The 14,193-nt window shown below is 37.7% G+C and overlaps 1 protein-coding gene across 1 annotated transcript in view; it reads right to left on the bottom strand.

The window, feature by feature from the left end:
- Positions 1–6,352: 6,352 nt before the first annotated feature.
- Positions 6,353–14,193, bottom strand: part of LOC113232387 (lateral signaling target protein 2 homolog) — a 76,299-nt gene continuing 68,458 nt past the window's right edge. The window contains exons 8-13 of the mRNA XM_026467087.1: positions 12,699–14,090; positions 11,324–11,428; positions 10,039–10,256; positions 9,008–9,158; positions 7,549–7,676; positions 6,353–6,915 (exon numbers count right to left, since the gene is read on the bottom strand). Of these exons, the coding sequence (XP_026322872.1) occupies positions 6,749–6,915; positions 7,549–7,676; positions 9,008–9,158; positions 10,039–10,256; positions 11,324–11,428; positions 12,699–14,090 (2,161 nt within the window). The 3' untranslated portion in view covers positions 6,353–6,748. The remainder of the gene's footprint in view (positions 6,916–7,548; positions 7,677–9,007; positions 9,159–10,038; positions 10,257–11,323; positions 11,429–12,698; positions 14,091–14,193) is intronic.

The following is a 14,193-nucleotide window of genomic DNA, read 5'->3' as shown; positions in this document are numbered from 1 at the left end:
AAAATTTGTACGTGAGCTCCGAGACTAACACAGGTATAACCTTAAAATAATAAATCGGTTGTATCTTTTAAACAGAGGGGCGTCTAATTCTAAGATTTCGCGACTAGAACCGACTAATTCACGACTTTTCTGGGTGCAATCAGATCTAAGCTAGGAGCTGTTATTCTCGAGATTCAAAAGTGGTGCCGCCGGAATAAGATTATTTCAGCGTGGATAATAAAACACGTTAATAACTTCAAAACGGCGTAACGACTAAATCTAGTTTTTTACGACTAGAACCATTAGAACCGACTGAATCACGACTTTTTTTAGTGTAATAAGATCTAAGCTAAGTGTTGTGGTTCTCGAGATAGAGAAATGGTGCCACTATAATAAGCTTATTCCAGAGTGGACAGTAAAACACCCTTATAACTTTTGAACGGCGGACAGACTAAATCTAGTTTTTTTGCGACTAGAACCGACTAGAAACGACTAAATAGTGCCTGTTTTCTGGCTAGTCAAATTTCCAAAACTGGACAATGGTCACGCTGGAATAAGGCACGCGAATTTGTGAACTTAGTCTCTCAGGGTGACAGGCGCAGTGGCGGTGCTCCTCAATTTGTACACACTAATAACGCGTCCTGTATCGCGGGTGCCATGGACACGACAAATTTCACCCAAACTCACGAGAGAAACAAATGTAGGCCATACAAATATTTCTCCCGGCCTGGCAATCGAACCCGGGATCTCTGTGTGCCAGCGCTTGTGATTTAACACTCTGAGTGGCACGGCAACTGTTATGGACAGGGCGTGTCGTTTATCTCCCGGAGCACGACTTGTTCGTCCGGTTACTCGGCGTCACAAAAATTAATTCTACATGACCATAGGGTATCTAAAAAAACTGCCGTCCGGTAACTATAATATAACGCGGCTAAGTGATAAAATATTTTTTTGATATCATAAAAAGCCTTAATCCAGTTTTGAAAAATTGAAATTGTTTAGTGATATTTCAGCTATGCATCGTTAGGGTAAGTTCCGATAAGTCGAGTACGTTAACTAATTTTAATTGTGGATTAATTTTGTGCTCTACCTTTTGCTATTTAAAACGGATATTTCACCATTTGTCGCTTATCCGCGCTGTAGTGAGTGGTCGGCAGTTAATACGTTTTTCATTTAAAACTGAGGGCATCCGTGCTTGGATATGAAACATGTAATTTTAATTAGTAAATTTTAAACCGGCGTTAGCACACGACTTGTTCGTCCCGTCACTTGATATTTTAAAAAAAACAAAACACGTTTATATCTAATATATGACATTTATTTACAATTTTAAAATCTGTAACAGTGGCTTACTCCCACAATGGTCGTGAAACAATATTATGTAGTATCTATGATGAACGGCTTTCTATTATACAAAAAACTACACTAAGATATATCTTAAAGAAACCATACTATGTGGCTAACCACTTAAACACGTAATCTTTACAAAATGTACATAAAACTTTTTTTTATATTTTGTAACACTTAAAATAGTTATAACTTAAAACTAACAGTTTTGAATATAAAAATTATGGAATTTTTTAAAAAGGACTTTTTTATTTTATTTATTAAACTAAAAAGATAATGCAATTTTTGTCAGTAAAAATATAAACATTTTGAAAACACTTATTGAATATATGTTTCATTTCTATGTATAGATGAAATGTATTGACCACTGCGATAAAATGATAATACAATCAATAGTTAAAGGCTGAGAAATTTAATTTGTCCGAATGTGATGAGGCTACTCAGTATACAAACTTCATCCAATAACAACACAGTCATAAATAACTTGCGTTACCAATGGGAATTTTTGAGCAAGAAAATAAAAAGTCATGAACCTAACAAAGGGGTACACGAAAGCAGCCTCCCCGCACGACGTACAGTCAAGAGCATGTCAAGCTTGACACTTTATACTTTGAACCGTTCTTATCGTAAGCGGCATTGAGTTGGAATTAAATCTTAAGTGTCAAGCTTGACATGCTCTTGGCCCTGTACCATTCGCTCCGGTACTTCTGGTGCATCCTGGACAACAATCGGCGTGTACCTTACGCCGATTGGCAAACCCTTTCACCACGATGGTAAGCATTGTAGTTTAAGCCATAACATCGTCATTATGATCGACCCATTTTACGTTCCACTGTTGAGCAAGGGTCTCTTGTAAGGGTTGTGAACCTTATTCGTCGTGCAGACTTCATCACAACGTAACTAACGCTTACTAGTTACAAATTGAAGTCATGGGCACATGCAGCCAAATGGATCCGAATTATGGACTTCTCTATTGAGAAACAATCGTACTCCCGTAGGACTACCGCCGTTCCTCGACATTAAAAACTTATTATTTCGATTAGTGCAATAAAAAATGTGAACAATGCTCGTTTACTCCAAAAGTAACTTCTCAGCCTTTGAAATACAAAACCAAGGTAAGGCCGGCCACATACAGATCGAATCCCGTTTCGAAATCCCGTTTCGGAATTTTCGTAATTTCGAAGGCGGCAAAACCATACAAATCACGGACTTATCACACACATACAATACTATTCCGTTCGAAATTTTTTCTGTCATATGGAATTCCGCACGGAAAAAGTTGTTCCGAATGCATGTCTTCCAAAAATTTTGTAGGGTCGCAACATACAGTCATAAATTCCATACGTATTTTCGCTGCGAGTTCTACTGGACTCAATGCCTCGCGTCTCTCAGCTGAGCCTTATTATTCCGAACGGAAACAAACGTATGTGTGTGATGTACATACGGAATCTCGAATCCATATTCCGAAACGGAATTTCGATATCGAATTCCGACCGTATGTGGCCGGCCTAAGTTAGCTGTTATGTCTCATCAAAATATTCAACTATTTAAATGATAATTATCATTGATATTTAATTTTTTGTATTTAATTTATAAAATTGATTGGAACCACAAAATGCTACTGCTAGCAACGTCGTGCCATGTGTTTGTTTCCAAATGTGTCGAAATGTCAATTTCAGAAAAATCACAAACTAAGTCTGACAAAGATTATTCTTCGTGCTTATATTTACTCACTCACTGTTTGTCATTTTAGTAGAAAATTAGAGACAAAACTATGATTCAGTGTGTATAATTATCGGATATATAATTATCAACATTACCAAAGAAAATAACTATCTTGATAAATTCGAAGCCTGGTTTAAACCTCGACACATGAAGAACAACGATACATAAAGAAAGGTTAATCATTGAGAATATTCATTACAAAAACAATCAAGATATTTTACTTGAGCAGTAAAGCGTGTCATTTATACCGCCACCACCGATTGTGCTAACAACAAATCTAGTTAACTATTAGTAAGTAGAGTCCAATCCCTATCGAACCGCAAGACAAAATAATTACAATTGGACATAACTCGTTACTTATAGTATTGCAATTATTGTATTTAATTTCCAATAATGTTACAGTGAAGTTTTCATAGTGCAGAAATAAAAAACAACAGAGAACCGCAGGGTAAAAATGTATAGGCATGTGGTACGACAGTTTTTTTAAGGGAAGATCGAAGGAAAGAGAGGCAGAAGATTTAGACGAAGTTATTTATATCAAATCTAAAAAAGAGAAAAAGTCAAATGTTCTCGTCGTATCTGAAACTCGCTCTCGTGCAAGTCGCGCCCTGTCGTGCTAGCCCTACTGATTGGCTTAACCGTTCAAATGCTACAAACACAATATCACTGCCAGTTCAACAGTGTGGTTCATTGTGAGCTTTGTTTGAATCCTACGTTCATATATAACTCGCGCTGAAGAAATTTAAGAATTTTCAACACAATCTATGATGGCTCAAGCTTTACATCACGTCATGCTGGCCGAGTCTCGATGGCTATCCAAGACACAGCCACACAACAGAGATCTTTTATTAAAAGATATATTAAGAAATTCACGAAATTTTCAAATCAGTCAATACGGAAAACATGTCATCAATTTATTTATCTAGAATATTTTATTTATATCTCATAATCATAACATCTGCTATCACCTGTCAAAATAGATTAAGGTGAAGTAGTACATTTCGTTTACATAAATATAATGAAATTTGTATTTAAGGGTCTCAAGTAATGGTCAACACACTTAACATATAACTAATTTTATTACGGGAAACCCTCTGAAATCATAAAACAAAATCAACCTTAAAAAACGTATAATCGTCGAAAATAACAGTAGACTATAATGTGTTATGAGAGGTTCCCATAGTAAAAGGTAGTTATTTTGATGGCTAACAACACTTCACTTAAAAGTTTCATAATACGAATTAAATTTAACCTAGTATAGCAGCAGCCTGGTTTATTTTTCGAGTGACCACATTGCCAATAGAAACGAAAATTGGCATATAAACCACTTCTCTTTGCTAGCTCATTTCTACATTAGTAAACAAGTCTTTTCCATAGCGTATTATTGTTTGAAAATACATAATATACGCCAAAGAAAATACAGGACCCTCAAATTAGATGCTTAAAGAATCGCTGTAGTGGCAAAACTGTGACGCGGCAGCCGCGCGTTACGTCATACTTCACTAAATCTTACTGCAAAAGTGGTGCGCGCGTGTCACAACTGTGGCGCTCATATTGCATGAAAATTAGCAGCGCTTCTACAAGCGTCTAATTTGATAGCTCCCTTATAGATGCTTAATGTCAATAAATCTAAGGAGGGCTACTGATAATTTATTTGGAATAACATGACGTATATCGTACTTTTTATCGTATATTTATTTTTAATAGAAAAAAATATATAGTTATTATTCTTTGAGTAGTAAAATATTTGGAAGGAGAGTGTGATTGGGTAAAATCTTATTATATAGGTACATTTGTTTATTCATAGGAAAGAAATAACATACTCGCACTTAGTAAGTTTACATCCAACCCTATTTCAGCATTGCAACAGCAAAGTATACAGGCTTGTTTGTAAAATAGTAATAACCTCACAGGACTATATTACCAAACATCGTAAACAACCACTTTTGTTCCATGACTTTTTACAAAACATAATAAATTGACCAAAAAGTTTTTGTTGTACTATCTGATACTTTTTAGATCTGAATTTGTTAGTAAGTTTTAACGTGCAAGCGACAGCCATTTACTTCCTTTTGCTACCGCACAGAGGTATGGTTAGAGCGATCTATTCAAATATTTTTATTTTTGCACGAAAGTAAAAACTGATGAATTATTAAAAGGAACAAAAGTTATTGTTTATCGTGTTAGTAATATAGTCCTACGAGGTTGTTAGTATTTTACAATTAATCCCGTATTTTATGTCCTGTATTGCTGCCATTTGTACAATAACGCAGTATTCTAGGATACTACTACTTTGAAGCATACAGCGACAAGCTGAGCAAGCGAAACTTTATCGTGAACGAAACAGCAAACTTCTTACGTATAAAACATAGGAAGATGGGTGCTTTATTCGCGATAAAATTCGCTTGCTCTCCTTGTCGCTGTAGCTTGGTTCAAAATCGTAGTATTGTGCAATACTGCGTTATTGTACATAGGCTGCGATATGCAGAACATAATGTTATATAAAACGATGTTTATGCACGGTGGGCCAGCTGGAGTTTTATAAACTTATTGTTTAGGAATTATTACGTTACGCCATTAACACTTCGAAGCAATATTAAAAAAATTAAGGTTTGTATGTTTCATATAACACCCACAATTATGAAGTTACGAAATTCGTATTGTTATTTTTGAGAAACAGACAAAATTCAACAATATTTACATAACGCACGTGGCTTTACTCGTATACGTCATTTGGCTGATGTAAATTTTAAATTAAATTTGATTGGAAAAAAGTATTGGTTTTTTATTTTCATTTCCACAAAAATTCAACTTTTTGAAATCGTACTTTATAATTAAAGGCACCATTCGCGGCTCAGAGTACTTCCTGTCATTTCCCACAATAAGTAAAAATTAAATGAAGTAATTTTATGAGACGTTGAGTTTAAAAAAGTAAGACAAATCAACATGAGCCTTCACTTCGGACTACACAACCTACTTTATGACGTTACAAGAGTGGTATCGCAACGCACATGCCACGTTTTACAGTAACACACTATTACCGTTACATATTAAACTGGAGCGTAGAAGCTGTGTTTAATCAACCAATAGTAGTTCGTTTTTCAACATGATAGCGTTTTTACTTCTTTTTAACCGACTTTAAAAAAAAGGTGGAGAATTACAATTTTTTTGTATGTATGTTACGCGATAACGCATTTGTGAACCGATTTTGATGATTCTTTTTTGGTTGGAACGAGGTACCTCAGTATTGGTCCCATTTAAATTGAAGAAAATATTGCACCTCTAAGGGTGGCTAACTAGGTGATGAATCCAGTTTCGTGCAAGTGTTACCGGAAAGTTCCGGTAAACGATTTCAATGAAACTTGGCAAATAGATGTCATTCCACCACTTTTGAGGTCGGTTTTTTATAAGAAGTTACAATTATTTTCGTAATCTGTTGCTACTGCACGCAAATTTTGACTTGATGTTATGTTTGTCTTTATAAATGTTTAATGATGAGTTACAATCCAGTAGCTGGATTCCAGAACTATCTTAATCGTACTGGTACGGATCGTCTATATATCAGTTTGTTATTTAATATAGTTCCTGTTGTCAATGTAGGTTTTCTTTTATGTATTGAGGAATTGAAAGACACCGAAACGTATTAAAATGAATTAATGTAAACAAGCCTTTAGTGCGAGTAGATAAGAGCGGAATTTCACCGCAACTGCGCGGGTGGCGAGGGGACGGCGTGTGTGGCGGAGGGAGCGCGGCAGACCAGTGCGTTGTGGGCGAAGCACTCGTCGCAGACCCGCACGGGCTTCAGCTGGCCAAAGCGCGGCAGCGGGATGGAGTTGGAGCTACACGATGCGCAGAACACTTTGCCTGAAATCCAGTACTATGTTGAATGTGTGATAAGGGACAAGTTTTTAAAGACGGAGTAAAATGACATTTGTAGGATTACCAGTATTCATAAAATTTCAAATAGTAATGAAGTTATTGTCGATAGTTTTATCGATAGCTTGTAAAGATAAAATTTTCCCAAAAAATGTCTGTATTGTGAATGTTATGACATTCTAATGATTACTAATTGCGTTATTGCATTTTTTATTCTTATTTTGACAGTTGGTCTACTAGTATCAACATCATATTTTATTCATATACATTTCAACAACAATAGCCGGATTAGATTTCAAATAAAACATTTTAATATCTATCTAGTGTATAGTGTAATTATTAACAATTTTTCAACTTATCCAATAACTACTCTGGATGCCTCGTAGAGAGGCGAAATACGTGTCGGGTATATTTTTGGTGGTAGTGTTTGTGATTGTAGTAGCGTTTATGTTATATATTTTACTTATTTTATACAGAGCATGGGAAAAATATTCAACACAAACACTCAATGGGTTCGCGGAGTAGGAAATAATTTACCTTCATTTTTATTAACATAAATAAAGTCGACTGAAGGAGGCAATGTCTTTTATGTAAAGGAAAATAGAGTGTGAAAATCCGTACCGCAGTGCCGGCAGTGGTGCCTGCGACGGAAGGCGGTGAAGGGTGCGGCACACCGCATGCAGGCAGCGGCTGCAACGTCGGGAACCCACTCGGGTGCGCGCTCCACAACCGGCGACGACGACCGCTCCCTGCGATTGACACAAACAAGTTGCAGGTCGCAATGCAGTGAGGCCAGAGATGGGCAGCCCCATAGCTTTCTACGTTAGTTTTCATTATAGTAACCCACTCTACCGACCCTTAGGGTATATGAGAAGGGCACTTTGATCCGTGCGAGCGAATGCGCACAGGGACCATCTAAGTCAGGTCCTAACCATAGCCAGAGATGGGCAGTGGGTAAAAATCCAATCAACCCGCCCAGGTTTTAATCATGTTTTTACAACTTCTGTATCAGGGACCCACAACTCTAGATGACTGCTAATCGCGATACAAGACATTTAGTGCCAATTGTTACACCAGATGTCGCGACGAGGACCAAATAGCTATTTTTGTAATTGTTTTACATTGACAAGCTGCAATTTACCAAAGCTACTCATTTTTCATAACAAACAAATCAACTAGATGGCGCTTTCTTATGTTTAGCGCCATCTACCTATATTAGTTCAGTTTGTAAGATACAATGTCCCAATGTCAAGCATCTATTGATATGCATGCATATTTGTCTAAGTCCAGAAAATAATTTTAGCTCATGTTCAATATTTGAATTATATTTAGAGATGAAACGGTCATCCGGTAACTATCCAGTATCCTGCCTATTTTTACTATCCGGCCGGATACAGATTAGTAGAAATATATCCGGTCGGATACCGGATGTTTAAAATTGAGAAAAATTCATAATCAGTACGCCAAATAAATTGATTTATTGATTAAAGATGATAGTAATAGAATATACAGCAACTACAGGATCGTTGACAATCTGTTTATTACTTGTAACTGAAAAAACTATGAAGTTAGAGATAACGTTATTTGTGAATTTAGTATACTCAAATTTCAATAGAGGCAAATTATGGTGGATGAAGACCAGTTTTTCTGCATTAAGTGGTAAAAGTTGGTGATATTTATTTTCATAAATGGATCCAACTTTGCGATGTTTTTTTACTGTTAACGTTTTTATATTATGTATCTGTTTGTATCAACGAATAAATTCATCGTTTTTATAAAAACCAAGTGACCACAACAAATCAAATCGTCATTGTGGAAATGCAATCAATTACTAATCGATCAATTACGGTGATGCGCATGTGCATCTTTAATAGTATTACTTTATCTACCATCGAATTTTTAGAGTGAGAATGGCAATGACCACTTCAAGTAGACACTTGCGTCAGACTCATAACTGGTCTCGATTCAAGCAGACTATTGCGAGTCGTGTATTTCATTGTTACGACATTCAGTCATAGACATGGTATGTAGAATTTTCACAGCTCATTTCACAAAAGATTGGACGTTTCTAGAAAAATACCTAAAGGTCAAGTCTCCGATGGAGATGGAGGCCTGCAGCGGCGCAGGCGGTGGCAGCGGCGCGGGCGCAGGTCGGCCCTCTGACGGGAGAGACTCAGATGTGCTATCTGCGTACACTTCTTCGGCCGAGTACACGCTATCGAATGAACTGCCTGCAATTCAATATCAATTTTATGTACTTTGCCTCTATAGGCAGTATAATGCAGTTTCAGCACATTGTTTAGCTTGGAAGGTTTTCTAAATTCTTGACATTTGACATCCTATAAACATACATCATTATTCATCATCAAACTGCCTCCATGGCCGAACAGTTACCATTCTGGTATGCCACGCAGAGGTCCGGGTTCGATTCCTGTGCCGGGAGAAATATTTGTATGGCCTACATTTATTTCTCTCGTGACTTTTAGTCTATGTGTGTGTCCATGGCACCATACAGGGTTTCCCTAGTGTGGGGCTATGACTGGGCGCGTTATTTATTTATTTACTATTATCATTCCATATAACTCAGTTAGTAAGAGGTATTGCTACACATTTACGAGCGTAAAAATTAAAGTCATCGACACATGCCCAGGGATTCGAACTGCCGACCCCCCAAATAAAAACCAACCATTTCTCCATTGAGTTAACATCACTCTTATTCCTATCAAATATTTTGTTAATTAATTTCAAATATCGCTTCCGTAACCGCGAGAAATTTAAATTATGTAAACTACTGTCATTTATTTTACCGCCATTTTTTTTATTATATGGCGCAAGTATATTCGTGTATCATAATTAAACGCAAAATAAGTATTATAGACAATATTATTTTAAATTATCTCAATTACGGATACTGATTGTAATGAACACAGAGGCTTTTTTTTTTTGTCTGTTCACATAGGCGTTTGTTACAATTATTTTAAAGTTTAAAGCAGCGGTCAGTAATGGATTGTCACACTTCATAAATTACATACATTGTAGGGTTTTTTGAAAGTAATGCAATCATTTCCGAGCATGTTTGAGGAAAATAAATATGAGAGAATAGTACTGTACCATTCTGTATGACTTGATCCTCTGTAACTTCGTACTCAATAGTGTTTTGCTTGTCACTGAGCTCCGTCGGCTCGGGCGTTTCCGGCGGGTCTGGCGTCTGGTTCATGAGGAAGACGGACTTGAGGATGTTGCGAAGGTCCGCCGCGAAGTTCGTCTGCAGCTGATCCGCCACGCCGGCTATGCATACGAATAGCCGGTGGATAAGGTCTTCGCTTGACCTGGAATTTAATATAGAATGCATTTATTAAACGTTTTTATTCACAATACACCGACAATTCTCAAAGTGGTCTATATCGACAGGACCATGTCAACGAAAAAATAATTTGGTTGTCTACTATCGTGGACCCCCACGAGTGGATCCCGTTTAGACAGGTCGAGGACACCAACAGGCGCCCCAGACCCCGTACCCCAGATCTTTGTTGCGATTTAAAGGTGTGAGTGGCATTGTTTTAAATAGAAAACTACCATGAGGCTCAGACATATGATTCACGTATTGAAGTTCAATTTTTGCTCGACAAGTTTCGTACCAGTCCGTGGTTACTGGTTAGAAACATGTTGCGCAAAAAAATCTACTTAAATATGTGAAGTATGTATTTAGTTAACACGTATTTCAAGTTGATCAATTTGTGAAAACTTGACACGTGATCTACGAGACAAAGAAATTTGGCTAAGATTAAGTAATAATTGTATACATACAATATTTTTCTACGAGTAAATTAATATAATGAAACACAACCAATATTTAAAGATTATTTGTTAACAATCCACGACAACAAACTCAAATGAAAACCAAACCGCTACAAATCAAACAACGAAAGAGATAGAATAGAAGTGTCCGTGATTGGCCAAGTACCGCTTATATTTTAACCAATTAGGAGACAGTAGAGCGTTTGAGTGGCGACATATTTGATATTTTATATTGTTTTTAAATCGTTCTTTTTTGCCAAATGGTTACGCCCTTTTACTTATTATGTAACATTTTGAGATATTATTTAATAAAGAAATTTGAATAATTTCACGAAAATAGTGACGTTACTCTATTCAGGAACATAGTGACGCTTTTAAGGAGACGATTTTAATTAGGAAAAATACGTTCTTTTTTGAAACTCATTATAGTTATGTATACAGAACTATACCTAATGAAATTTTTCACTTCAGTAGCGAGTACCATAGGCAACAGAATTTTGGTTCAGAACTAAAAAGAGCGCCTTTGTCCAATGGTATATGAAATTATAATTGACAGATTAAAGTACAGGAGTTGAAAAAGAATGAAAACCGTACTCACTTGAACTTGCCGCGGGCCTGCTGCCTGGCGGCGAGTTCTTGCGCCTGTAGCGCCAGTGCGATTTGCTCGTCATCTGCGCATTCCGACGCGCCGCAAGAAGTTCCGCTAAAAAAAGTCCATATCTCATATTGTAAAATATGTTTTACATAATTGTTGTTATCTGTATGTAGACACTACTGTTAGTATTCAATATGTAGTGTACTATAGTCGTACAGAGAGTTTTGCGTAATATGTGCTGTATTAGTCTTAAAGATAGAATGCCGAACAGTATAGTAAAAGAGCGTTATGGTGTGAAAGATGATGCAGTGACAAGGATAGAGAGAGGGATGCTTCGATAGTTTGGTCATGTAGAAAGAATGAATATTGGTAGATTGACGGCACAAATTTACAGAGCGAATGTGGATGCGTGGGGAGAGGTAGACCTCGGTGAACATACCTCAATCAGATTGAGGATGTCCTTAAAAAAGGCCGGGTTAAAATTACCAAGAATAAACAGGCATGTATGAAGAGATTTATGAGAGAGATTGGAGGTCCATAGTCTCTGTCTACTTCGGTGGAAGACAGACGTGATGATATGTTTGTATGTACTCGTATAGTAGGACACTACATATTAAATAATATTTCTTGGTTGCTCCCCCTTGCATTAGTAGACACTAGTTTTCAATGTAACTGGTCTGGAAAATTTGCTTCCTATAAATAAGGACATCTGTTGTATATAAGCTGCTTTTTAAATAACATCAATTATCGGAGTGGGACAGCGGTATTGCGCTCTCTGTCCCACTTACCAATAGGGTACGAGCATAGCATAATACATGATTGAGCCGTAATATCAGTTCCGACATGTGATAATCCAATATGCTTTTTATAAAAACTATCCATTAGGACCAAACTGTGACCAAATTGAGTCAACGATCAAACAGTGAATTGTATTAAAGTAAAAAAAGGTTGCGACATTTAAACGACAGCAGACAATACACGACTCAAAAGGTACCGCACCGATTTGTTTTATCGATGCATGAGCACGCGACACGTGCGTACGTCACTTAGCAGGTGAGAGAAACCGCAACTTCACTCTTCCGCTCCGACGATATACGACCGAGCAGCGAGTAAATAATCTTTGTCTAGTTTGGAGTTGTTATAAAAAATTCTTTCGACTCGATTCCAACAAGCACTTGTCTGTCAGACCGGGGCTAACGGCTAATCGCTCTCCCAACTGAGCTGCGGAAGGAATCAGCAGACCTAACGAATGTGCTTGTCGCCGATGTTTGTTTTTTTTTATATATAAACAGCTTTTTTGCCGTAGCACTATCTGTGAGGAACCTATGTAAGTTAGTACCTATGTAAGTCTATAATTTTAATCACAATTACGACTTACCTCTCGTCAACAAAATGGTCCAAATTAAGCCTCAAAGGGCTTTGTCCCTGCGATCGACTATCTAAAATCACGATGCCAGGCGACCACATTTTCTTCTTTCGTTTGGTCTTACCACTCTTCCTGCCTTTTTTCTTGCAACTGCTTTGCGACGAATTAGGCTCGGGATTATTATTGTCTTCTTCAACTAACGAACTAATCTTTTTATCACTCTCTCTATGCCTTCGTAACTCTGTTATAACTTCATCAATATTCCTATATTCCTCGTCGTCACCAGTGTTAGCCCCCCAGTCGTGTATACGTGAAGAATTCGCCGCTTCGTGCGTTTGCAACGACGAACCCGCTTCGTTCTTCTGTATTTCGTTTTCGACGTAGTTAATATTTACACTCTCATTATTTACGTCGGAAAACGAACTCTCTAGTAACGTTTCTTTTCGGTCACCGTCAGGACTCTTTAGTACCCTGTTCTGTTCCATATAATGATTTTCTTTTAACTCTTTGCTTTGGTCTGTGTCGGGCGATCTATCTAAACTAGCGTTTTCAGTACTGACCCCCGAGTCTACAGGTGATTCGTGATCACTCTCATATCCAAGCATAAACTTTACTCTGTCTTCTTCCCTCTCTAAATTCATATTGGCTGAATGGAAACTTGTATTGTCACCGTCGTTATCTACAAAGTTATTTCTAAATTCCTCGTTTGTTAGTAATAGCGAACTTAAGTTAGCATTAGCGATACATATATTAGTGTTTACGATTTGTGAGTCAATATTGTCGGGTATCATACGCGGGAGATCTGTGTTCCTTATTGCACCGTGATTATCATCTTCTGGGTTAAAGACGGCTGAATTATTGTGTGACAGAGACATCACTACAGGTTCCTGGCTTATTGCGTTAGGTATAAGGTATCCATGACTAGTTGAAGGCATACAGCTAAGCTGTTCATTCCTCGGTCCACCGAAACCGTACGCTTCGTCGTCAGTAGATATCAACGTAGGTACATCACTAGTAGATGCACTTCGCATATGGTTATGATCCAAAATATCTACGTCACTCGCAGCTATGGAAGAGAGACGATCGGCAATTTCCGACACTTGTTCGTTAAGACTCGTAACGAGTTCGTGATCGGGGAGTTGTCTATTAGTATCACCAGCAGATGTCGCCGCGTTTATGACGAGAGGATCGAACATATTTAGTCCATTGGTCGACAGGTTTCTTAGTGAGGAAAGGTCATTGGACTCGGCCCGACTGGGCTTTCTAGTTCGGTCATGTGCCGAAGCTGGCCGAGATTCGGGCTCGGGCTCGGAACTGAGTCTTCTGAGACCGTCTAATATGGGCGTCATGACTTCGATGTTGTCCGGCAGGTAGTCGCTCTCCGTTATCGTTGGTTCGCTGGAACTGAATAGGAACACATGTTAAAAAACAAATATGCAAGCCACATAGATCGCAATCGATACAAGTAATCCTAGATGAAATACGACCTCCGTGACGCAGTGGTGAG

This window comes from Hyposmocoma kahamanoa, unplaced genomic scaffold, assembly GCF_003589595.1.
Source record: "Hyposmocoma kahamanoa isolate Upper Pololo Valley unplaced genomic scaffold, ASM358959v1 76, whole genome shotgun sequence".
In the NCBI taxonomy this organism is placed as follows: Eukaryota; Metazoa; Arthropoda; class Insecta; order Lepidoptera; family Cosmopterigidae; genus Hyposmocoma; species Hyposmocoma kahamanoa.
This window is presented reverse-complemented; position numbering and strand designations above follow the sequence as displayed.